Source organism: Macaca nemestrina, chromosome 13 (assembly GCF_043159975.1).
Source record: "Macaca nemestrina isolate mMacNem1 chromosome 13, mMacNem.hap1, whole genome shotgun sequence".
NCBI classification, from domain to species: domain Eukaryota; kingdom Metazoa; phylum Chordata; class Mammalia; order Primates; family Cercopithecidae; genus Macaca; species Macaca nemestrina.
The window spans coordinates 30,843,544-30,868,632 of NC_092137.1; the positions used below are offsets into that span (position 1 = coordinate 30,843,544).

At 42.3% G+C, this 25,089-nt stretch overlaps 1 protein-coding gene across 1 annotated transcript in view; it reads right to left on the bottom strand.

Annotated features, from left to right (window-relative positions):
• LOC105479703 (calpain 13) overlaps nt 1-25,089 on the bottom strand; it is a 111,524-nt gene that overhangs the window by 73,374 nt on the left and 13,061 nt on the right. The window contains exons 2-5 of the mRNA XM_071076461.1: nt 18,378-18,607; nt 8,828-8,900; nt 7,178-7,293; nt 950-1,086 (exon numbers count right to left, since the gene is read on the bottom strand). Coding sequence (XP_070932562.1) covers nt 950-1,086; nt 7,178-7,293; nt 8,828-8,900; nt 18,378-18,575 — 524 coding nt within the window. The 5' untranslated portion in view covers nt 18,576-18,607. The remainder of the gene's footprint in view (nt 1-949; nt 1,087-7,177; nt 7,294-8,827; nt 8,901-18,377; nt 18,608-25,089) is intronic.

Below are 25,089 nucleotides of genomic sequence, written 5' to 3' on the forward strand. Positions count from 1 at the left end.
ACTTGGCATTCTCCAGCTGTTGCAGTCTCATAGGAGGAGACGGATGTGTCATTACTCTTCGTGTTTACATTGTGTTGATGACGGAAAGTTTGAGTGTATCTTCATCACCTCTGTGGGTGTTTAGGACAGGGCCCTCTTCCTCACACACACATGTGCACCTCCCCCATCCACAGTCCTGCACACATCCACTTGAGTCAGTCTGAGAGCGTCTGTCCCAGTGCCAAGCACAGTGCCTGGCATATGGTTAAATGCTCAATAAACATCTGTTGAATAAAAGCAACCCAAAGAATCTAAGCACAACATGTGAATTGGGATGTTTATAAGTTCTGAAGCTTGTCAGCACCGAAAGGCAGTCCCTAAGTCATGGTATTTTGACCATATGAGAATGAGCATGTCCTGCCCCACACCCACACATAAATGCCACCTCATAGCAGCCACACCGGGTGCCCAACTGCCTGGACCACCCCAAGGATGGCTTTATTTGAATCACTCCCATTGTTAGAGATACCTCCTCCCCCCTATCCCCTCTCCCCTTGCTGAAATCCTGCCCATCCTTTGAGGCCTCACTCAAATGCCATCACTTCCACACAGCCTCAGCCTGACTTTCTGTGAGTCAGAGAGTCAGAATTGTTTACTCTCTCCTCTGCCCTCTCATCAGACTTTGACCGTGATATTATTAAATATATTTCTTTGGGCCCTGATACCAGCCTTGCATTAATATCATTGTCAATACATATCTCTGTCCAGCCCCTGCCCTGCCCACTCTTCACTATGTGCCTGTGGGATCCTCCTGATGGCCCCAACACTGACCTTTGCACGTGGTGACTGTTTATGGAGACGCCCAGCCAGGTGGCAAAGGCTACAATGCTCCAATGGGGACTGTTTGCATTCCAGGTAGGCAGGACCAGCACTGAGACTCTGGGCTGATGGGTGGCGGGGTTGTACTTACTTGGCATAGGCTTTCTCCAGCAGGCAGGGCCAGAACTCTTGGTTTTTGTGGCGAGGACGCACAAAGAGGCACTTATCTCCCTGGACAGGTAGGCGGTCATCAATCACCACTTCCACCCACTGGCCACATTGCCAGAACTGGAAGAGAGCCAAGCATATACTTTCGGACACAGCTGAGGCAGGAGGGAGCTCCTGGGTCCCCCAACTTAAGCCAAAAGTTGTAACATGACCTCTACAATGTAATAACAAACTCTATCCGGAACAAAATCCCAGCCCAGGTTGCCAGGCAGGAGACAGGCATGTCATCTCCACCGGCAGATGGAGAAAATGAGTCACAGACCAACTTAGTCCAGGAAGATATAGGCAGCGAAGAAGCAGACTTGGGTTCTAGCTTCACTTTGCTCCTAAGCGTTGCCTCTCTTTGGCAAGTCCTTTGTGAGCTTTAGTGACACAAATGAGACTCTCCAGGTACTTCTTGTGCACAAAATGGTAATAGGGAAGCAATGCTACCAACAGAGGAGAGTGGTGGGGGCAGGGCTAGCATGACAGAGGCAGAGCCTGCAGGAGCTGAGAGCTTGAAGGAGGAGGCAGGATTTAAGCACGTGGCAGGGATACAGGGAAGGTATCCCAGACAGGAGGCACACTGTGGGCAAAGGCCTGGAGACAGATGACATGGATGGCTCAGGAGGACTGAGTAGTGACAGCTTCCCTCTGGCCCCTCTCTTCTCCTGTCAAGCTGCCCTGCCATTATAGCAGCAGAAAGGATACTGGCTAGTGTTGCTACTGCTAAGAGTGCAAATGAACCAGATGTTCCTCTCCAAAACAGACTGTTTGAATCTTTAGCATTCAACTCTAAATGGTTCACCCGGGGACATGGCCAAATGAGGAAAATTCATAACAAAACCAGCTTTTTGGATTCTCTTTGCTGGCCTCCCCTGTGTAGGAGAAGCAGCAGGGCTTCTGGCTTCAGGCCTGAGCTTTGGCAAAGGCCAATTTCCACTGGGTGGACTCCATGGAAAGCTGGGTGGATGGGATCGCTCATCCACATGGCCTTTTCCACATCTGGATGTCCCAGATGTCAGGCTGTTGCATCCAGCCGCAGATGCAATTTCAGAGCAGAGATAGAGATTGAGACAGATATGTCAGTGGAGACATGTTTTAATAGTTGCTAATGAGCCAGTGCACTGTGGCGGGTTCTGCATAGCTGTGGACTTGCGTTCCTATTGCAGTGAGCAGCAAGATGTGTCAGCAGTGAGGATGAGAGGCAACAGGGATGGTTTTAGGACGGTGATTACCAAATGCATCCGAAGCACTAAGAGAAGCTAATCCCAGTCCCTAGAAGGGAGTACCAAAAGGACAATCTGGATTTTGTGCTTAATTGGGTGGCAGCATATAGTAGATAGCAGTCAGTCGGTGGAAATGCAGTTGAATGCTGGTCTTGCCTCTTATTACTTTAGCAACAGATGTTGGACAAGATAATTCTCTGGGACTCAGTTTTCTCATCTGTCAAATTGCACTAGGAGTAAGAACTGCCTCATAGGTTGTGATTAGGATCAGATGAGACCATAAAAGGTGAGATTATGAAAACAAGATTGTAGTTATGAGAGTAGAGACTCCTTTTCAGTGGCCATTTGGTTCAGCACCTAGGACAACGCCTGGCACACAGTAGGACGTTAAGAATGAGTAAGTCCTGGCTAGAATGAGCTTCTCTGGTTAGTTCATCTTTCTTTCTTTCTTTTTTTTTTTTTTTTTTTTTTTTTTTTTTTTGAGACAGAGTCTTGCTGTCACCCAGGCTGGAGTGCAGTGGCACAATCTCAGCTCACTGCAAACTCCACCTCCCAGGTTCACGGCATTATCCTGCCTCAGCCTCCTGAGTAGCTGGGACTACAGGCACCCGCCACCACGCCCGGCTAAATTTTTGTATTTTTAGTAGAGACGGGATTTCACTGTGTTAGCTGGGATGGTGTCGATCTCCTGACTTCGTGATCCGCCCGCCTCGGCCTCCCAAAGTGCTGGGATTACAGGCACTAGTGCCTAGCCTAGTTCATCTTAAAAACAACTCTTAGCCCTATCTTCCCACACCAGCAATGCTGACCGAACTTGCTCTCCCTATACAAAGGGGACATCAGATAAATTTGCCACTCTCAGAGACGATGCAAAGGGCCTGACCGGTGGTAAAGAATGAGGCCACCACCTGCATTTCCTGGTTCATGCCTCTGGGTGGGGAGGACTGGCATTTGGATCATGTCTGTACCTTCCAAGAACCATGCTGGAGGTCATTTTGCCAACACCCAGTGGTCTGACAGGGAAACCAGAGTGTTTTAGGCAAAGCATCTGAGGTGACCTGGGCACTGGATAACTTTTGGAGAGCAGTACACAAGCTCGCAGCAATGAGAGGAAATCTACAGAGGTCAGGGCACTGCAGCTGCTTCTGGGGAACTGTGTGACTTTCTTCACCACCCAAAAGAGCAGAGCGTGTCTTGCCTGGGCCTTGAGTTGTCCTAACCACCTAAGTAGCTCCACCAATGCTGGGGACAAGTCCAGACACAGCTCAATCCTGGATCCTCTAGCTCACTTGCTGGTGTGGTCCTTGGACCAGCAGCAGTATCATCACCTGCCTGACAGAAGACCTAATATGCAAATAGCTGAATGTAAGGAGGCAAGAGCAAGATAAAGGAAGGGCCCAGAAATAATAAAGGGAAACTTAGTTGACTGGAAGGATACAGGTCTTCAGATTGAAAAATATCACTGAATTCCCAGACAAGATGAATTTTTAGCAGGTGTATATATAGATATATTCCAGAGAAATTTCTGAACTCCAAGGAGACAGCCCTTTTTTTTTCTTTTTTTGAGATATAGTCTCACTGTGTTGCCAGCCTGGAGTGCATTAGTGCAGTGGCACGATCTCAGCTCACTGCAACCTCTGACTTCCTGGTTCAAGGATTCTCCTGCCTCAGCCTCCCGAGTAGCTGGGATTACAGGCATGTACCACCATGCCCAATTAATTTTTGTATTTTTAGGAGAGACGAGATTTCACCATGTTGGCCAGAAATGGCCTCAATCTCCTGACTTTGTGATCTACCCACCTCAAGCTCCCAAAGTGCTGGGATTACAGGTGTGAGCCACCACGCCTGGCCAGCACTTCTTACAGACTCTCAGTTGGACAGAACACATTGCATACAAAGTCAAAGTCCAGAGAATAGATTACCATGAGATGTTTCTTCTGCAGCACTGGAAGCTGCAAGACGACGAAACAATGTTTACAGACTTTTCAGGAAAAGAAACATATCCAAGAATCGTAAACCTAACTGAAATATCATTTTTAAATGAGAGAAAAGGAAAAACTCTCACATATTCTGAGGAAATTATTCAAGGAAATTCTATCTAATAAAGATTTAATTAGAACAAAAATCTTAAGGAGAAATGAAGGGTGGGAGAAACAGTGGTAGGCAATGAGTTTCAAATATGCTTTTTATAAGAAACACACCTATAACCAAGTGAGCATGAAATTAACAATAAAGAAATGAACAAAAATATAACAGGGAAATGTACATAACAGGAAGCTAAAGTGGCAATAGGAATATCAGGTAAAGAGGAATCCAAGGCCAGAGCATTAAATGCAACAAATAGGGATATTGTACAAATTTTGTTGCAAGAAGAAGATAGCAAGATCATAAACCTTTGGGCACCAAAGAACATAGCAGGAAAAGTGTAAAGCCAGAGCACCTGAAAACATAAGAAGAATTCTCCTAACAATAACTATGGGAAGAACTTTTCCTCTTTGTTATGATCTAAAGAATCAAGCAGACAAAAAATAAGTAAAGATAAAAGACATAATGACAGATAACACAATTGGAAATCATAGAGCTTGATTTAGTATGTAAAACTCACAACCATTGGATAATGTAGATTCTTCTTTTGTGTCCATGAGCCATTTATAAAAACTGCTGTGGGCTTGGCTAGAAATAAAACTACTTTATTAATCTCCCCAAATGCAGACAGTTATGAATTATATTCTCCAATTATAATAAAACAGAAACTCAGTAACTAAAAGATTACCCCTTGCAAAACTTAATCACTTGAAAATCAAATAAACTTTAAAGAAACAATCCCTATATGATAAAAGATACAAAATCTAAAATTGTATTATCTTAAAAATTAATAAAAGTAAGACTTTTTATATCAAAACCTATAGATACACATTTCAGAGGAAATTAAAAAGACTACGAATATTAAGTGTGAAGTTTCAGAAAATCACAAAAAACAATACAATCAGGAGAAAGTATAAAGGAATTAATAAAGATAGGATTGAAATAATTAGTTATATAGAAAACAAAACCTCAAAAGGAAAAGAATAGAAAGACTAATGAAAATCAAAAGTTGATTAGTTAAAAAAAAAAAAAAACATACACACACAACACCCACATAACAGATTCATTGGATAAAGAAAAGCAGAATTAAGAAAAAAAGGAAAAGTAAAAATACAGCACAGATTAAGAAAGTAGATTTAGTCACAGATTACAAGAAGTTAAATGAATTGTCAGAGATTCATATAAGCAACTCAGTGGCAATATATTTGAAAATACCAAAGAAACAGTTGATTTTTTTTTTTTTTTTTTTTTTTGAGACGGAGTCTGGCTCTGTCGCCCGGGCTGGAGTGCAGTGGCCGGATCTCAGCTCACTGCAAGCTCCGCCCCCCGGGTTTACGCCATTCTCCTGCCTCAGCCTCCCGAGTAGCTGGGACTACAGGCGCCCGCCGCCTCGCCCGGCTAGTTTTTTGTATTTTTTAGTAGAGATGGGGTTTCACCGTGTTCGCCAGGATGGTCTCGTCTCCTGACCTCGTGATCCGCCCGTCTCGGCCTAACAGTTGATTTTTCTAGTCGAGTATAAATTTTAAGAATTAACTTCGGTAGAAGTAAGAGACCTGAACAGATCAATAGCTATTGAATACACTGGAAGAATTAAAGAAATCACATTTAAAAGGGAGGCAGGCCCAGGTAATTTCACTATTGTCTATTTTACTTTCAAAGAACAGTTAATCAACGATTAGCTTTCATTATTCTACTTATTTCAAATCAAGGTATGTAAAGCTCGATCAGCTTGTTTTAAAAAGCTGGCAGAACTTAAACATGATAAAAATAACATCAACTAGAAACCCCTTTTATGCATGATATAGGTACAAAAATTCCAATACAATTTTTTAACAACTTGAATGTACTGAAAGAAGAGTGAATCAAGAGAGCACATTACTGAAATCAAGAGAAGGCAGGATCTGGCTCTTGTCAGTCATTCAAAATTGTGAGGTTCTAGCTTATGTGACAAGGCAAGAGAGCAAAATAAGTTCCACAGATATTAAAAGGAGAGACAAAATTATCTATTTGCAGATAATATTATTAGATAACTAAACCATTCCAGATTCTGTTAAAGAAAGAATTAAGAACTAATAAAAGAATTTGGTAAGGAGCCTAGATACAGTTTAATATATGATAAGCAGTAGCTTTTCTCTTTTTTAGCAGCACCAAGTTCAAAATGAGTGAAAAAGACCTCAATTACATGAACCACAAAATTATAAAATGTTTGAGAATGAATTTATCAAGAAAGATACAGCACCAATATGAATATTACACTTTATTGAAGGGCATAAAACTAGTTCTGAATAAATAGAAAGGTATCCCGTGTTTCTGGAAAGGAAAACTTAAAATTTTTTAAAAAATGTAATTTTTCTAAATTAATAATTAAATGCTGCTGCATTCTGTATCACAGTGGCTTTAAAAAATAGACAAAATAATTTTAAAATTCTCATGGAAGAATAAATGTGAAAGAATTACCAAGATATTTTTGAGAAAATGGTAATGAATAATGAAGGAGAACTTATCCTACCAGATGTTACCACTTCCTATAAAGCTACTGTAATCAAAATAGCACAATATGGCACAGGAATAAACAGAGACAAAAATTCGATGTTAGTTACAGGGTTCTCGATCAATGACTCTTTTGCTAATCATTTCTGTCATTTCTTTTTATTCACACAAAAACATTTCAACTCTCATCTTCCCTGTGTGTTGTCAGACTACAAGCTTGAATCCTTTTTTTGGAGGTAGGGAGGGTAACTAACACAACTGTCACTTTCATCTCAGGCTTCCAGGCCATGAGAAAACTTAAGACTCTCACCTTCCCTGTACTCACAGAGAACCCCGTAGTATAATGAGTGTTGCAAGGGCACACGTACCCGGAAACGGAAAATCCCGGCATACTGGTGTGAAAAGCTTTGGACCCTCAGGATCTTCTGCCTGTACTGTGGGTTCTGAGTCAAGGAGCCCAGTGCTGCCAGGAACCAGCAGTCAGCTGTGAGGGGAGATAAGGCAGGAAAGGCTGACGGGACACACTTGGAACCCCCGTCCCATAATTTAAAAGGTCCTTACCACCAGAGGCCACACACTTCCTTCTAAATGATGCATTTTTTTTTCCTCTGAGGAGAACCAGGGGAGGGAGTCACAGGGACTGGCTCCAAGCCAGATAAAGAAGGGGCAGAGGTGGTGGTGGTGTTCATGGAGTCTCGCTCTGTTGCCCAGGCTGGAGTGCAGAGGCGCGCTCTCGGCTCACTGCAACCTCCGCCTCCTAGGTTCAAGCAATTCTCCTGCCACAGCCTCCACAACTGGGACTACAGGCACGCACCACCAAGCCCGGCTAATTTTTTGTATTTTTTTAGTAGAGACAGGGTTTCACCGTGTTGGCCAGGCTGGTCTCAAACTCCTGACCTCAAGTGATCCACCCACCTCAGCCTCTCAAAGTGCTGGGATTACAGGTGTGAGCCAGCACGTCCAGCCTCTGATTCTCTTTTTGCCAGAGGTGCTCAGTTACAGCAAATGTTGGCAATGATGCTCTGTACAATTGAGGAAAACTGATTCACATTTTTCTTTCCTGTTAGGTCAGCCTCTCCCTGTGCAGAAGTAGGGGGGTGTTCTCTCCTTTTCCTCCTTGAGGGATGCATGGCCTTGAGTTTCTCCTTGGATGTCCTTGTAAGCCCTTTTGAGTCCTCTCCTCCCCTCCCTGAGTCCTTTCTCCTTCACCCCTAACATGATCAATTTGTCTTTGAATGCCATTTCATGCCAGGCACTGGGTTCAGTACAGAAGCCACAAAAATGGCCTCAGAGAGGTCCTTTTTCCAGCTGGTGAAACCGTAATAGGGGAACCATCGGCTGGTGGCCAGGCAGGCTCTATTGACTTGGTCCAAGGCACGGTGATTTCATCAGGCGAAGTTCAATTACAGGACCTATCATCTGCAAGCTGACATTTTGAAAGCTTAGAATGTGTTCTCGAAAGGTTGTTGTCTTTGCTGTCTCCAACTCCTATCCACTTTCCAGCCAGCTCTGCCCTTTCACTCCAACGCTTCTCTTTCTGAGGGTTCTCTTGGCCACACCTGGAACAGCCCAGGTACCTCCTCTTGGGCAGCCCCTCCTGTTGCCCTGTCCATACCCTCCAGCTCTCAGTAGCTCCTTTGCTCTGGGGCTGCCTGGTGGGGTGGGAAGCAGTCAGAGAGTGCTGGATTCTTAACTCTGTTACTAACTGAGTGTGTGACATTAAGCAAATTATTTTACCTCTTGGACTCTCCACTGTCACATATATAAAATGAGGTTGTTGCACACACAAGGTGTCTTGCACGGTCACTGCAGAAACTCAGTGTATGTTTGCTTTCATTTTTCCTGTCTCCTTTTCCCCTGCTCATTGCAGGCTGCAGGACTGGGTGTGAGCAGTTTGTCCACATCTGCACCAAGGGAACTGGCCTTTCTCCCTTAGAAGTAGGGCAGGACTCTGTGGGTAGGCACCACCCTCCACCACTTCCTATCCAAGGCAGGGAGAGAAGATGTTGCACTCTTACCTGCGCCTCCTTGTTGGATGTCAAATCTGCTTATACCATCCAGGATGAAGTGAGGAGGACCCCCTGGTAAATCCTTTAGGAAAGAAGGAGAAAAACTATGAGCATCATTCATTGCTTTGTATCGCAAAGTGACATCATTCACTTTGTCTTTCAAGGGTTGAGGTTAATTCTTAAAAAGGTGCTTAAAATCCGAGTTAGGAAAGTTTGCTGGGCTCTTTGGCCTTTATTGCTACCAGGAAGGCAGCAGGTATCATAGGGTGTAAATGTAACTGAAAAGACAGGCCATAATGCATTAGCATACTACACGAAGAGAGAACATAAATAAGGACTTGGAATCCTTGGATCAAATAGCCATTCCATCTCAACAAGCCAGGGTTTTAATAAGAGGTTGTAAATAAACCATAAAAAATGAATAGAATACGTTTATGAGAGGAGACATTTATAAATGTAATAAAGTACTATAGCTTTCATAATAAAGCTTTTGTTGTAAAATGGTATCTTTCAGAAATGAGCATCGGCATTCTGGACTCCAGGTTTAAGTCCAGCCATGTGCTGTAAGGGATATACAGTGCACACACCTCAGCTCTTTACCCACTCCCTGGGTAACTCACAGACTGGGTCTGGAAGGCCCCAGTCCGCTTGTGTGAGGAGCTGGTACTCAGTGCCCGGTCCCTCCCTAACTTCTAACACACATAGTGCCTGCCAGCCAAAGAAAGTGGTTACGGAGGATTCCCCCAGTGCTACCACATCTGGGAAGAACATGAGGAACTGTCAGCAGGCACTGAAATTGTGAGAGTTCCCAAAGGGGATCCCCCAGGCACTTTGGGAGAACACTGGGCCACAGGTCTGGCTCCTGCCCCAGCACCAGCCAGCCCTCTAGACTTGGCCAGGATGACCTCAGCCTCCTCTCTGTGCAGCTCTTTCTGGATTTGCATAACTTAGTAACTGGTCCTTGTATCATTTCTTTTCACATTGACCAATAAGTCCACAGAGAGCAGGCCTGCAAGCTGGAATTGGATTCATTTGCTCAGTAGACATTCATGTACAGAGTCACGTGCCTTGTAGAACCTGCCAGCTCTTCATAAACTGCCCAGATTTCTGGAAGAGATGCACACTTAGGGGAAAACGAAGGTGTGCCTGCCTGCAAACACAGGGTCCTGGCTGAGGGCATCATTTTACAAAACTCCTCCCGCTGCTTTCTCTACAACTAACTGACTCCGTCAAATGCCAGGAGGGGAACTCTCAGGCCCAGGCCCTTCCGGGTGAGGGGGACCCTGGGGTGGCACAAGGTCTGACCCTCTGCCAGAGCCATGGTGGGCAGAACTTTGGCATCTCCCTCAACGCAAGAAAGAGGGAAGGACATCCAGAGGGCCTTCAGGTGCATGCAGGGTTCCAAGTGGAGCCAGTTTTAAAATGGTGTAGGGCATTTCAGTAACCTTTACTTGTCTCCTCTCTCTACTGGAAAAGGGGACTTAAGGTCTCAAAGGAGGCCTGCTCTCAAAGATCCTCTACTCATGGGAAGTAAAGCAGGGATGGAGGCTGTGGCATTTTCAGACCCAGAACAAAGATGGCTTTGCTCCATTTTCTTGACTTCGGCCACAGCTCTTGTTTGCTGTGGTCCTGCTAGTTCCCCTCCAGGGATCCCTAGAGCAAGGGTAGGGGTTCTTGGAGAACCCATTCAGACAGACCTGGTGTGGAATCCTACTCTAACATTTCTTCCTGGGTGACCTTGAGAGCTTGAACAATTCCCTTTACTTTACTGTGCCTGTTTCCTCATGTGTAAAATGGGAACAATAATACAAAATGTAAGGACAGTTGAGAGAATCTAATGATGATGCAATCAAGGCAATGGCTGTCATTCATCAAATCCTTGCTGAGGGAGGGTACCTTGCTCCAGGATTCTCTCTGGTAGGCTCCCAACAGCCTTGCAAAGCTGGACCAGTCCTTACGTTTACAAATGAGGAAGGATGTGAAATACTTAGCACAGTGTCTGACATAGTACATGTTCAATAATTATTAATCCCCCTCTTTTGAAATATTTGCAAAATTAAAAAGGCTATACTCAGACAAACCCATAGCCTCAGATGCATTCATTATTAAACAAGATAGAATAAAAACATGAATTTAGCAGTAGATCTTAGGAAGAAAAAGACAAAAAGAGCCTCACAAAAATAGGAGGAAGAACTGAAAAGAACATTAGTGAATTATAAACCAGAAAAACAGCAAGATTAATAAATAAATTGTTCTATTATTTGCCATTGAAAGTAATGGTTAATAATGGTTTTTGCCATTACTTTCAATGACAAAAACCACAATTACTTTTGCACCAACCTAATATGTGGGGGAGGGTTACATAGACTCAACCTTTGGCAAATATGGTAGAGAAACCCAAATAAAAGTAGAATTAAAAATTGGGCTTTAGAAATATAAAATAATGATGTAGAATTCTATGCCAATCAATTAAAAAAATCCGATGATTTTCTGAAAAAAATAAACTTGGCTAAAATTGACTCATGTTAGTAAACAAGCTGAAAAGACTAACAGCCTTTGGATAGCATTTTAAAGTTACCAAAGAGTATCGCCCAAATGCCCTGTAAAGGCTTACAGGTACATGCAATTTTTCCTCTGAGTTCCCTCAAACTTTCAGAGAATAGAAAATTCCAGTGTCATTTACAGTTTCAGTGTAAAAATAAAAATTAAAAAAGAATCCTGCCACCATCTAAGAAGCCAGCATAGCCTTGATGCCCAACCTGAGAGAAAACTCACATACATACCAGACTGATTTTGGATAATTTGTTATCATTGTGTAGGATTTGCTGTAGAAATGCAGAATGCAAGGATGGTTTCACATCAGGACATCTACTAATATGAAGTAGCACTTACATGGGCCAAAGGGAAAAAAATTTGTATCCTTTCAATAAATGCTATGAAGGCATTTGATAAACACACAAGTTTTTATGATTTACTAGAATAATAAAAGTTAAAAACAAAAATTTTAGCTAATTAGGAACAAAAAGATATTTTAATGTGTTGAAAATTAGATGGTGATGATTTCAAACCACAATTCAATAGTCAACTTCAAGTTTATGGGAAAACATATGAATCATTTGCATCAAAGGTGGGCACAAAAGCAGCTTCTATGTCTCCTGTCTTCTAAGCTGCTTGTTCCTCCTGGACCCTGGACTTTAGAGCTATGACCAATAATCCAAAAAGAGAGACGGTAGGAAGGGATAGAAATGATACCCAGGAGCATTTTAGTCTGCCAGGCTGACTTCCTGAGACAAGGCCCATTAAGAAAATAGGTAAAGATGGCTGGGAAACTGAAAATGTGCTGACTCTGGGAAGGCCACCTGTTACCAGATGGGCCAGGCACATCAGGGCAGTGAAGCCAGTGTGATGAGAACCTAGATTAGATTCACCCTGAACTGGCAGCAATGGGCAGTCTCCAGTGAATCACCTAGCAGCTTCACAGACAGGGAGACTGCTGTGCCCTACCTCCCACTGCCGTGATTTCATAGGTCATTCAGAGATAGCGTTCAGGATTTGCATAGCTTCTCAGGGGATTCTGAGACTCAGCCAGGGCCAGGGAGTAAGTTCAGAGAAGTTGAGCGATTTGTCCCAGGTCACACAAGAAACAGGCTCTGAATCAGGTGTCTGCCTCCATAGTGTCTTGTTCTTCATTCTGACCACACCAGCAGTCAGCATCTTCTCAACCTTTTTGTTTTTGGATTCTGAGATGGACTTGGGCTTTGAGGGCTATGAAACGTTATTAGTACAGAAGAAAGCTGGGATGGTTAATTTTATATAGCATCCTAACTGGATCACAGAGCACCCAGATACTTGGCTAAACATTACTCCTGGGCATGTCCATGAGGGTGCTTCCACATGACATTAACATTTGAATTGGTGGATTTAGCAAAGCAGATTCCCTTCCCAGGGTGGGTGGGCATCATCCAGTCTATTCAGGGCCTAAATAGAACAAAAGATAAAGAAAGGGAGAATTTGCCCTTTCTCTGCCTGACTCCTGGAGCTGAGATATTGGTCTTTTCCTGTCCTTGGGCAGGGAATTACATCATCCATTCTCTGGTTCTCTGGCCTCCCACTCAGATTTAACTACATCACTGGCTTTCCTGGGTCTCCAGATTGCAGGTGGCATATCGTGGGACTTCTCAGCCTCTATAAGCATGTGAGACAATCCCTCCTAGTAAATCTCTCATTATAAATATATCAACAGGATATCTATTAGGATATATGTCAATATGTTAATGGAATATATTTATATAAGATATATTGATATATTTACTAGCAATAAATATGTCAACAGGATATATATTAATGATTCTTGTTCTCTGGAGAGCCCTGAGTAATACAGAAGCCAGCAGCAATAGTCAAGCTAAGTAATCTTAGGAACTTAATTCTGGATCGTGGAGACCTTTCTCCAGGCAATGCTTGGGGGTAATCTCTGTTATATTAGGTATGTCAGAACTCTTGTAATGCAAGGGCTCCTGGCATCTTAGAAAATACCCTCTCTGATGTGGTCCCAAGCCAGCTGCTCTCCCCTAATCATCTCCAGAGGTAGATGGAGAAATATGCCAAGAAATAATGTGACAGCACCCGGCATATTTCTGCATTCTCTCTAAAGACTTCCACATCCTCACATGGCATGCTGCTTTTGGGTAAGAGAGCCCTGTGTTTAGCCTCTTGGTAGTTGGCTCTTTCACATGGTGGCCAGAGTTCAGTCTGGGACAAGTGGCAGCGTCAATCCCTTTCCTATTTTTGCTAGAGGACTTTGATTTATTGGCATCCAAGTTCTCTGGCTGAATGACACTTGGCTGTTGGCAGGGTCACTTTCTGCCATTTTTTGTTACCTATTGCCTTATGGAATGCTTTCATAACCTAATCGGCACTTACAACTCTGCTTTTTAACCCCTTCCTTTCCTGAAGAACACATTTTGGTCCCAAGGTGAATCGTTTCTAGTGAATGATCCTTTCAGAAACTGCTCTGGCTGCATGGAAGGAGAGGTGTCACCTGGATAGGCAGTGCCTCACTCTAGGATGGCCACAGGCAGGAAGCCACATGGGGCTGTGCTGAGCTTCGAAAACCGGTTAAGCAACGTGCTTGGGGCACACAGCCCATTTTTCAGTTGAAAAGTAAAGTGTGTTTTACTATAAAATGGGTACAAAGATGAAATTTCAGTTTATCTGACAACATTGGTTATTGTTGTGAAGATCTACTGTTTACCATTGTGTACTGTCCAATATGGTAGTCACAAGCCATATGTGGATACTTACGTTTAAATTAATTTAAATGCAATAAAACTTAAACCTTTAATCCCTCAGTTGCATCAGTCACATTTCAAGTGCTCAATAGCCACATGTGACTAGTGGCTACTGTATTGAACAGTGCAAGAAGAACATTCCCATTATCACAGAATGTTCTATTGGATGGTGCTGATCTATTGAATGAGGATGATAATATTATCTACCTCACAGGACTGTGAGGCCAATTAAATGAAATATTGCATGTAAAGTGCTTAGCATAATACTTTACACATGTACATGCTTGATAAATTATCCATGAAATAAAAATTCTGCTAAAAGGGGTCCACTTTAAGTACCAAATTTAGCTCAGGGAAATATCACGTGGATACCTCATGTGTAAGTGTAATTTCTTAGCACTGTCCCTTGCTGAGACTGGGGCTGTAGGAAGCATTGAGACTGATGAGGAGTCGGGTCCTCTCAGTGCCATTTGCACAGGGCACCATCATGGGCTGTTGTGGAGCCTGACTGGGGGACGGGGAGGGCTTGGGAACAGAATGAAGCAGGATGTGAACAGGGCTTCCTTCTACTTCAGAAAAAGTTTCAGCAGCAAAATGGATGAGATTATTAGGTTAATTGTTAGAGGAAGGAAGGACAAGAGCCAGAGGAAGGAAAGGGTAGGTACGATGGTGGGGAGGAGAGAGAAAGAAAGGTGTATGACACAAAACAACTTTTCTGCACCAGGCATAGAAAGCTAAGCCTGGTTCTTATGCCCCTGACCCTTGGGCTAGTGTTGAACCTGCCCAGCTGGGATAAATACTCAAAACAGAATGATGTCCCTTGTGGTTTACCAGTTGCCTATAGGAGGAGATTTCTCATTGTCTGGAAAAACTTAGAATGTGGAGAGGGCCTAAAATACCTTGGTGCTACCTCAGCCATTATATAGTTGTAGTTTAAGGGCCACTGGTAAGACCTCTGGTCAGGCACTCAGCAAGTTCTATAGCTTGGGAGTCAACCTTCTAAAAATAGTGATAGAAAGCAGAACATGAGGCCGGGTATGGTGGCTCATGCCTGTAATCCCAGCACTTTGGGAGGCTGAGGTGGGTGGATCACTTGAGGTCAGGAGTTTGAGACCAACCTGACCAACATGGTGAAACCCTGTCTCTTCTAAAATACAAAAATTAGCCAGGCATGATGACTCATGCCTGTAATCCTGGCTACTCAGGAGGCTGAGGCAGGAGAATAACTTGAACCCAGGCAGTGGAGGTTGCAGTGAGCCGAGATTGTGCCACTGCACTCTAGCCTGGGCAACAGAGTAAGACTCCATCTCAAAAAAAGAAAAAGAAAAAAAAAAAGCAGAACATGAGAAGAAAGGCATTTTCTACACTCCCTGCCAACCTTCCTTCAGCCCCTACATAGTTTCCTTTGACCCACATTTTTCCCTGAAAGAGTTTCTTAAACTGGCCAAGGGCTGAAGCTGAGATGGCTGGACTGTGAAAGCCCAAGAATCCCAGGGAATAGGCCCTGAGGCTGCTACCTTATGACATTCTCCCAAATTAATCACAGTAACAATAACTAGTGCGCACTTAGTGTTTATACTGTGCTAGACACTGTTCTAAGTATTGTACTCAGTTAGTCCTTAAAGTAATCATATGTGGTACAGGTGCCATTTTTATCCCTAAAAAGGGGAAAAAGGGCAGAACATAGACAGATGAACTTTAGAGAGGGATTGATTCCTGTTTTACTCACATGAGGTAGAAGATTCTACTAGTGCAAAAAACATTACTAGTGACAGGCAGGAACCCAGAATAGGACATGAGCTTATGATGAGGACTTACAGGGGCCATTTAGCATGGTGTTAGGAGCTCAGGTCTTGAAACCAGACTCCTGGGTTCAAATTCCAGCTCTACTATCATCTAACTATATGACTTTGGGCAGAGGTACCCCTACTCTCTGATTCTGCTTCTCAGCTGCAAAATGAGGCTAATAATAGTATCTTATCATAGAGTTACTGTGAGGATTGACAAGTCAAAGCCCCTAAAGCCAGGCCTGCCATATGGTCAGCACTCTGTGGGTATGGCCATTACTATTAGGAATGGGCCAGGCTGGCGTGGCTTCTCTTCCAGTGCTCTCTGCAGTCACAGCTGTACATTGTGGGTCAAGGACATCACAGTGTCAAAGGGGTGAGTACATTGGCTTTTTCCTTTACTGTCCTACTTGGAAAATAGGTCAACTCAAGGTTTCTTTCTTGCACATGTGAACTTGAAACGTGCATCAGGCACCTGTAGATAGGGTTCTTCATTCATCCATTCACTCATGTACTTGTTCATCCAAATTCTAACAGAGACCCTATTAGGCACTTAAGTCAGTGGGGGGAAAGCGCAGCAGGTGGAAGGAATCTTCATTTAAATTCTGGATCCTTCCCTTGCTAATCATGTCACCTTGGCATGTCACATCACTTGTCTGAACGTCAGTTTTCTATAAAGTTAGGAGAAAATGAAGAAGATAAAGTATGAGAAGATACATGGAAAGCTCTGGAAAGTACTATACAAACGTAAGTCTTGCCAACTGTGATAAGAAAGACAAAGAAATATGACATTTAAAAAGAAGTGCCAGAATGAAAAAGTGCCCCCAATCCGCCCAGTAGAGCTCAGGTAAGCTTTTGGATGAGGAAAGTAGTAATGGGAAAAGCAGATTCGGCCCCTGGCTGCCTCTATTTTGGGTTCCTGGCATTATTCTTTATAAGTGATTTCACTTCCGTTTGCCTCAGTTTCTCCTTGCCCCCAAAAGACATCACAAGTTGAATTGTTGTGAGAATCAGATAATTAGAATCTCTCAATCCTTTCTAAAGAGAAGTGTTATAAATTCTTCAACACTATAAATATGGTCTCACATCTATGGCTCAGCACCTTGTGAGAAAAAAATCCCACCACTTTCTAAAATAATCTCAGCTTCTGAAAATAGCAATGGGAAAAAAATGACCTCTTGGAACTTCTTTAAATAGAATTCTCTGCTTCATCTCTCCTTAGGAGGTAAAGACTAGAAGAAGAGAGTCATTGTTGAGGACTTACTGCCAATGGCTGATAAGAGGATCCTAGAACACTGAAACACCGCACTTTTCTCTAAGCAGCATCCCAAACCCTACCTGATCCCTAACCCTTCCCTTCACCAAAGCTTCAAATCTGTCCCATTGTAGGGCAAGAGGTGTCGCCTCCCAGAGCCTGATGTCTTCAGTTCTCCTTCCCATGTGCAGAACTGAATTAGAGATCCACAGACCAGACAAATACTTTTGTCTCATAGCCTCATAGCCTCTTAGTAGCCACCATGAGAAAATAACTTTACTCTGTAACCTACCTTGGCTTTATGGGAAGTGTTTGGACAGTGCTTGGCATTTAATCAGTGCTCAATAATGGTTGCAGATATTATAATGATTAGCTTACTAGACACTATATTATTTTATCTCATTCTAGGTTATGCTGGCAGCCTACAGAAGCATGAATAGAGGTTTGGGCAGGAGGATCCTTAGAGTGGTCCTTATCCGGGTGCTTTGCATCAACAGTAGTTCTGATGAGATTATCAGAATGTTGAGTCAGCTGAGACATTTTCCGTGGAGGTGTCATGCCCTAAAATTGAGATAGTTCTAGAAAAACCAGGAGGGCTCACCTGGCTGCAAGGTAGAGGTAGTGGCCATCTGCTGGGGTTGTGGAGTCAGGGAGATCTGAATGTTGTCCTGCAATATCTCCCTAATTTTAAAGCTGATGTCTAAAATTCTCTTGCAGGTGGTCAAGCCTCTCTAAGATGGAGAATGTGAATATAAAAGAGAGAGGGGAGGTGATTATTTAAATTCATCCTATAATGTAAATGACTGACCTGATATCTTCCCTTTGAGCAAATTCTAACAGGGAAGGGAAAAAGAATATAAAGATACTGACACCTGAGGAGAAGAAAGGGTGACAGAGTGATAGATGGGGTCAGTTATGGGGTGGAGGAGACTCCAACAACTACAATTTTCATACCCATGGTTTCCCATCTTTAGATGAAAAATGGAGGCATTTTAATTTAGTGATGTACTTAGTGTTAGAACTGGGTTAGAACTCAGGAGTCTGGGCTCCTGGTTCCTGCTATAGCATCTTCCCATCCCGCTGAGTAGCTGCAACACTGGAGCAGAGATACCCGGTGAATTTCATTCTCCTTCCGGTTTGGTTTGGCCCAACCTCCTTTCGGCTGGAGGTGCCATGGCAGGTGACTCCGAGGACCCTGGGGCTGGTATGCTCCTGTGGGGCTCACTCACCTGTGGCCGCTTCCATATCACATTGGAGAGGCGTTTTTCCTGGAGCAGCTTCTGGCCTATGGAAGAATCTGCTGCAGGGAATGTCTCATCCTTAAACGTCTGGCCCACGCTCAGGCAGTGATCCCGCAAGGTGGTAAAGTCCTGGTCTTTGAACTTGATGATGGAGGTCTCCACTGAAGACTCCTGGTTATACGCCATGACTCTCCTTAGAAGACTTCCGAGGTCCTTTCCTGTTGGTGAGAAAAAGGGATACCTTTGGGGTAAGCCATCAAGTCCTTTGCACCATCAGATGTGAGCACCAGATGGGCACTCTGATATACCACCCTTTACAGGTAGGGGACTGAGACTAAGGCTGCACTGTCCCTGGAGGCACAGTCAGTGAGACTGAACTAGGATTCAAGCATCCTTACTCCCAGCTAACCTTTCAATCTGCTATACAAAACAGCTCACCAGTATGCTCTCACGTGCACAAGAGGCTATGGGGTACTAGTACATCTCATGACCATTTATTGAGCACTGCCAGGTGAAGAACTGGCAGATAGGTTTAAAAAAATTGCCCACCACTTCACTGAGTAGCAAGTGCACAGAGGCCCACGAGTTGCATTGGAAAGGTCACGGGGTGTTGGAGGGTTTGGTGGGGTGGGGGCAGAGGGGGTGTGTAGGAAGTGTTGGAAGAGATTGCCAGAAAGGTAGGTTGGAAAGCTGGGTGAGAAAATGTTTTATACCCCATAAGCTCTGCAGAGCTGTTGAAGAGGTGGGGCATGATCAGATCTGTACATAGAATGGGGCTGCTAGGAGCAATCTGGGGACCAGAGAGAGGGTGTGGGCAGGGACTGGTTGCAGGAAGGAAGCCAGGAGCTGCTGCACTTGTCCACAGGAGAGACGGTGGTAGAGCATCAGAACGGAAGATGGTGGAGTGTGGACAGATTTGGTGTAATTTTATAGGTGAAGAATTCAATATGGGGGATAGGGAAGGAAAAAAGAAAACAAAGAAAAGATAGTACAGTGAATATCACATGGGTTTTGAAGTTTGCTTTCTGTTTTCATCAGCTCCATGCCGCTTCTGCAACTTGGAGTGAATATTCAAGCCTGTGAACCCATTTTTCCACCTGTATGGATTGAAGCTATCAATCTCATAGGTTTGTTATGATATTAAATAAGTTTTGACCTAACTGAGCAGAGTGACAGGCGTGCAGTAGTCCCTTAATAAATGTTAGCATCCTAGCTTTCCTCGAGTTGACAAGGAAGGCTGAGGTTTCTTGTTCAGGCAGCCACAGGAATGTAACTGGTGCCATTTATCAAAAATGTACCACGTCCTCTATATGTGAGGCTGGCCTGGATGGGAATCCTGAATCCATACTTCCTAGTTATGGGAATTGAAAAACCTTTCTGGTCCTTAAGTAGGACTTTTCAAGCTTCTTTGACCAGGGTCAGTGCAGATGGCACAAAAAAATCCCAAGGTCCATGTGTTCTACCCATTTTCACTTCACAGTGGAAAAGGAAGCAGGTGATAATGAAGGAGCTAGGACTGGAAGGGAATAAATTCTAAGGAAAGAATATGAACTCATAATCAAAATTTTGAATCCTAGAAAAATGTATGTAAACTTAACATAACTTAGCAATTTTCTTACAATTACCTTGTAATACCATGTGGCAAGTTATTTAGATAGCACAAATTCATAGACAGAATATCACCAGTGAAGTGTCATTGTGCAAGCATATTTGAGGAGAATTGTGTGTACAACTGTCTCAAAAACAAGATATGAATAATTTACATTTGAATAATTAGATTGGACCATACAAACTGTCATTTTTGTAGGTCAAAAATGGTTGAATATAGTCAGTTTCATAGGGTTTAACCTAGGATAAGAAATGGTTAAATACAAACAGTTCCATTTAGTTTAACCTAATACACATGTCCATTTCTTCAATCGAGTATTTGGAGAATAAGGGCACAAAATATTCAGTATGTCTCACCACTCACAATAGGGTTAAAAAGAGGGCCCACAACAAATTAAATAGTGATAAAGCTAAAATGTCAAAGTATCATTCAGAGTAAGAAAACAGTGATAGAAATCGATTGTCAGTTCAAGACAAAAGGCAATGGCACTCGATAATGAAGAGTTGTGAAAATCATGGGTCTACCAGTTCTCTGTGTGTGCTCGGGGACAATGGAACCTGTATAGCATTGCCAAGCCTCCTACCTCTCAGGAAAATATTGAATTACAGTGTGTGATAAACTCTAGCAATGAGCTAATTTTGGTTTATGAAAACCAAATTATAGTTACCTTTAATAATACAATTATGGGATTGCCTGTAAGTAGCCCTTAATTGCGTATAAAATGAAATTCTAAATAACTTTGTTTCATTTCTCCTTTGGAATTATACAAAGGTCTTACATGTGAGGATCAGTTCCTAGTCCATCTGGGGGGCCGCCACTGTCCACTATTGGGTAGGGGACTGGCCACACTTTAGGAATTCACATTCTAAGATTCACTTGCCTCGTTTGTGAAATGGAGATGATACTATTACACATGTTATAGGGTTGTTGTGAGACTCAGATGAAACCATGCTTCTAGAACACTCAGCACAGTGACTGGTAAGTAGAAAGCAGCCAATGCATGGTGGTTATTAGGATGATGATCATTGCTATTTTGAGCAGGAAAGGACTGTGCAGAGGCCCAATACTGTCTAAGACGAGGACTTGCTCATACTCAGGACAGGCTAGGCTCAGAGGGGCCTGCAGGGTGAGGGCCAGGATGTGCAGTCAGACCTGGGCCCTGGGCTCTGTTTCTGCTCTGTATTCACTACATGGGCTGCCCAGGCCTGGGGGAAGGGAAGGCTTGGGGACAGGCAGCAGGCTGAGTGTCTGCTGCTGAGGAGGTGGGCTGCTCTGGGAGGAGACTCTTGATGGGGAAGGGAGAAGCAGGCAGCAGAAGCTTGTTCCACCTCCACACACATAGTTTTCTTTCTCTCTGAGTTGCTCATGGCTTCACCAGGGAACAGCCTGTAGACTCATGTTCTCAGGAAGGGCCCGCAGTACCTGACAACATTTCACTTTTGTGCACAGCAGAAGAGGATCACCTGATTTTCCTGCTGTCACTTTTGGGGAGGGCTTTCTGGTTCTTTCCTCTCTTCTCTACCCCATTTGTCTCACTTTGCAGGGTAGCTAAAGGCAGAAGAAGACTCAGCTTTGTTAATTTCAGGGGAAAAAAGAGATTGCTGAAAGGCCTACGTGATGTTCAAGACAAAGTTTATCTTGCTGTTGGGGCAGCTCTTGGGTGTTGCAAGAAAAGTCACACAAGAGGAGCTAGAAACATCACAAAAATAATTGATATAAAGTTCTTCACATGAGAAGCTTGTGTAAGCTCATGAATCAAGCTTCATGAATCTGAAGCTTGCTTCAGAGAAGCAAGCAGGAGCTGCAGCTGGGAGTTACAAAGCCTCTTTAGCTCCCCTTGGTGTCTATGAAAGGAGCTTCCCTGTGTCCTCTGCTGAGTTGGGTGACTTAGTGAGCTCAGGTTGCCATAGCAAAATACCACTGACTGCGAGGCTTAACCGCATTTATGCCTGAGGTTGCAATTTTTTGAATTTTTGCAATCAGACCTTGGCAATGACCTTGAGCAGTATGATATAAATAATTCCCACATGCTTAGTGTTCCAATAATGGAACACTAGGCATAATGGGTTAACAACAGGATTTATTTCTCACAGTTATGGAGGCTGGAAGTCAGAGATCAGAGTGCCAGCATGTGGTGGAGGGTGGGGAAGAGATCTTTTCCTCATCCTCTTCTTATAAGATCACAGTTCTATCAGATTAGTCCCCACTCTTAAGATCTCTTTTAAGCTTAATTGCTTCTTAAAGACCTTATCTCTAGTTACAATCATGTTGGGGGTTAGGGTTTCATATGAATTTGTTGGGGGAGGGGAGCAGTACAATTCAGACCAAGGCAGTGACTAACCCCAGCCTGATCCAACAACTCTCCTATCCCTGGCTGCATACTTCAGGGAGTGTGCACATCAAAGGGGAATTGGGTCATGTTGGTAAGGTTCTCAGAGAATAGACGGAGGATGCCAGTGGACACAAGAACAAATGACAGAGCAGCAACAGTGATAAGTATGTAAACATTATTTGAATTAATGGAAACATGATGAGGGCTCCTTAATGGGAGATATGTCTTACATACTGCTGAGCCATACAACTATGTCTTAGCAGTATCTTGATCTGCCAGCACGTAGCGCCAGGCCTTGCACATAGTAGGTATTCAAAAAAATCTCCTGAGTGTCAGCAGATTAAATATTACATATCAGCTATTCTTGGGTGTGTTCTATGATGCAGTTGCTTCATGAAACCCTCCACAAATAACAAATTATGAGGTGAAATTATTTTGGAAAATATCTGATACTGAACAGTCTTTACAGAAATTCACAAAAAGCTCCAAGAAGCCCTCTGATAAAGAAACTTAAGTTTGCTCCCAGTGTTTCACACATATAACCAATAAGTCCTTTTATTGGAGAACTTTTATAAATATTTCATGGAAAAGATGCACAAGAATTAAGTGACTTCGGAACATCCTGACTCAAGTCCTCATTCTACCCCGTACACACTAAGCACCTCAGTTTCTTCATCTGTCAAATGGACACATGATACTTTGTTGAAGAATCAAATAAGAAAATATATGGAAGGAGATTTAAACCATGAAATATTTTATGAAAAGATATTCATTACTATTTATTTATCTGACTAATCTTGTCCTAACCTGCTTGTATTTCTCTCTCTCAGAAATAAATAGTTGTAAGAATACACAGATAAATTACCTAAATTACATCTGCCCAGAAACATGAAAAGGGCATTTATTGTCCCAGTTTCTCTCTTTTCCCTGAACTATGTGTTGTTCTTCTACATGAAAATTCACAGGAGGAATTCAATAACAATAGAATATTTAGGTAAACCTCAAATATCTGGAATTAAATACACTTTTAAATAATTTATGAGTCAGATAATATCATAAGAGAGTTAGGAAGACCTGACATAAGCAGAAGGACATAAACAAGAAAGATAAGAGCAGAAATTAGTAAAACAGAAGACAGATAAGAGCAGAAATTAATCAAACAGAAGACAGACAACAGATAAAATGAGCAAAGCAAAAATCTGCTTCTTTGAAAAGATCAACAACATTAATAAACCCCTAGTCAACTTGATCAAGAGTGAAAGAGAGAAAATGTAAATTGCCCATATTATCATATGATAAAGGGGTTATCATCACACGTCCTATAGACATTAAAGGGCTAATAAGAGAATATTATGAACAACCCAATGCCAACAAATCTGCTAAGCTGCATACAATGGATTAATTTCTTGAAAAATACAATTTATCAAAGTTGACACAGAAGAAACAGAAAATCTGAATAATGCCATATATAGTAAAGAAATTGAATTTACTATCAAAAGCTTTCTCCAGAAGAAACCCCCAGGCTCAGATAGTTTCACCAGTGAATTCTGTTACACCTTCAAGGACAGAGTAACACTAATCTTACATGAACTTCCTCAGAAAATAGACAAGAAGGGAAATATAGCTGAACTTATTTTTATCAGCTCAGCAAAATACTAAAAACAAAACCTCATAAAGAAGTCTTCTTCCTCAAAAAAAATTACAGACCAATATTCTCATGAATAGAGAAGCAAAGAGCCTTAAAATTTTAGCAAATCAAATCCAATATTGTTAAAAAAAAAAAAAAAAAAGAAGATACCACATCATAAGTTGGGTTTATTCCAGGAATGTTAGGTTGATTTATATTTTTAAAAATCCACCTGCAATCTACCACAGTAAAAAGCTACAAAGACATAATTTATGATAAAAACTCTCAGAAAACTAGAAATAGTAGGTAACATCCTCAGGAGGGTATCTGTGAAAAATTTATAGCTAACATAATATTTAATGATGGAAAGTACATTTTCTTCCCTTTACGATCAGAATCCATGCCCATTGTTATAGTTCTATGTACCACTGTTGTGAAGGTCCTAGTCAATGCAACAAGAAAATTAAAGGCAAAAAGATTAGAAACAAGAAGAGAACTGGTCCTATTTTGGTGTTTTGATTGTAGGAAATCTACAAAACAACTACTAGAACTAATACTTAAATTTAGTAAGGTCACAAGATACAGGGTTAATATTTAAAAATTGTATTATTATTTAATAGCAACAAAAAATAGCAGAATGGTAACATCTAAAATACAAAATACTTGGGAAAAAATCTAACATTAAAGATATTAAGATATCTACAAAAAACTATAAAACATTGCTGAGAAAAATTAAAGAAGAATTAAATAAATGGGGAGATATATCCGGTTCATTTATTGGAAGGCTCAATACTGCCAAGATGGCAGTTTTTTCCAGATTTCTCTATAGGTTCAATACAATCCCAACCAAAATCCTAGCGTGCTTTTTTTTTTTTTTGGTTAGAAATTGATAAGCGGATTCTAAGATTTACATCTAAATGTGAGGAACCTAGAATAACCAAAGCAATTTTTAAGAAGAAGAAAAAACTGAAGGACTTACCCAATCTGACTTCAACACATGTTAAAAAGCTACTGTACTGGCAAAAATATAGACAAATAGATCAATGGAGAAGGGTGGAGAATCTAGAATAAATCAACAAATATATGGCCAATTAATTTGAGAAAGGTTTCAAGGCAATTCAATGGGGGAAAT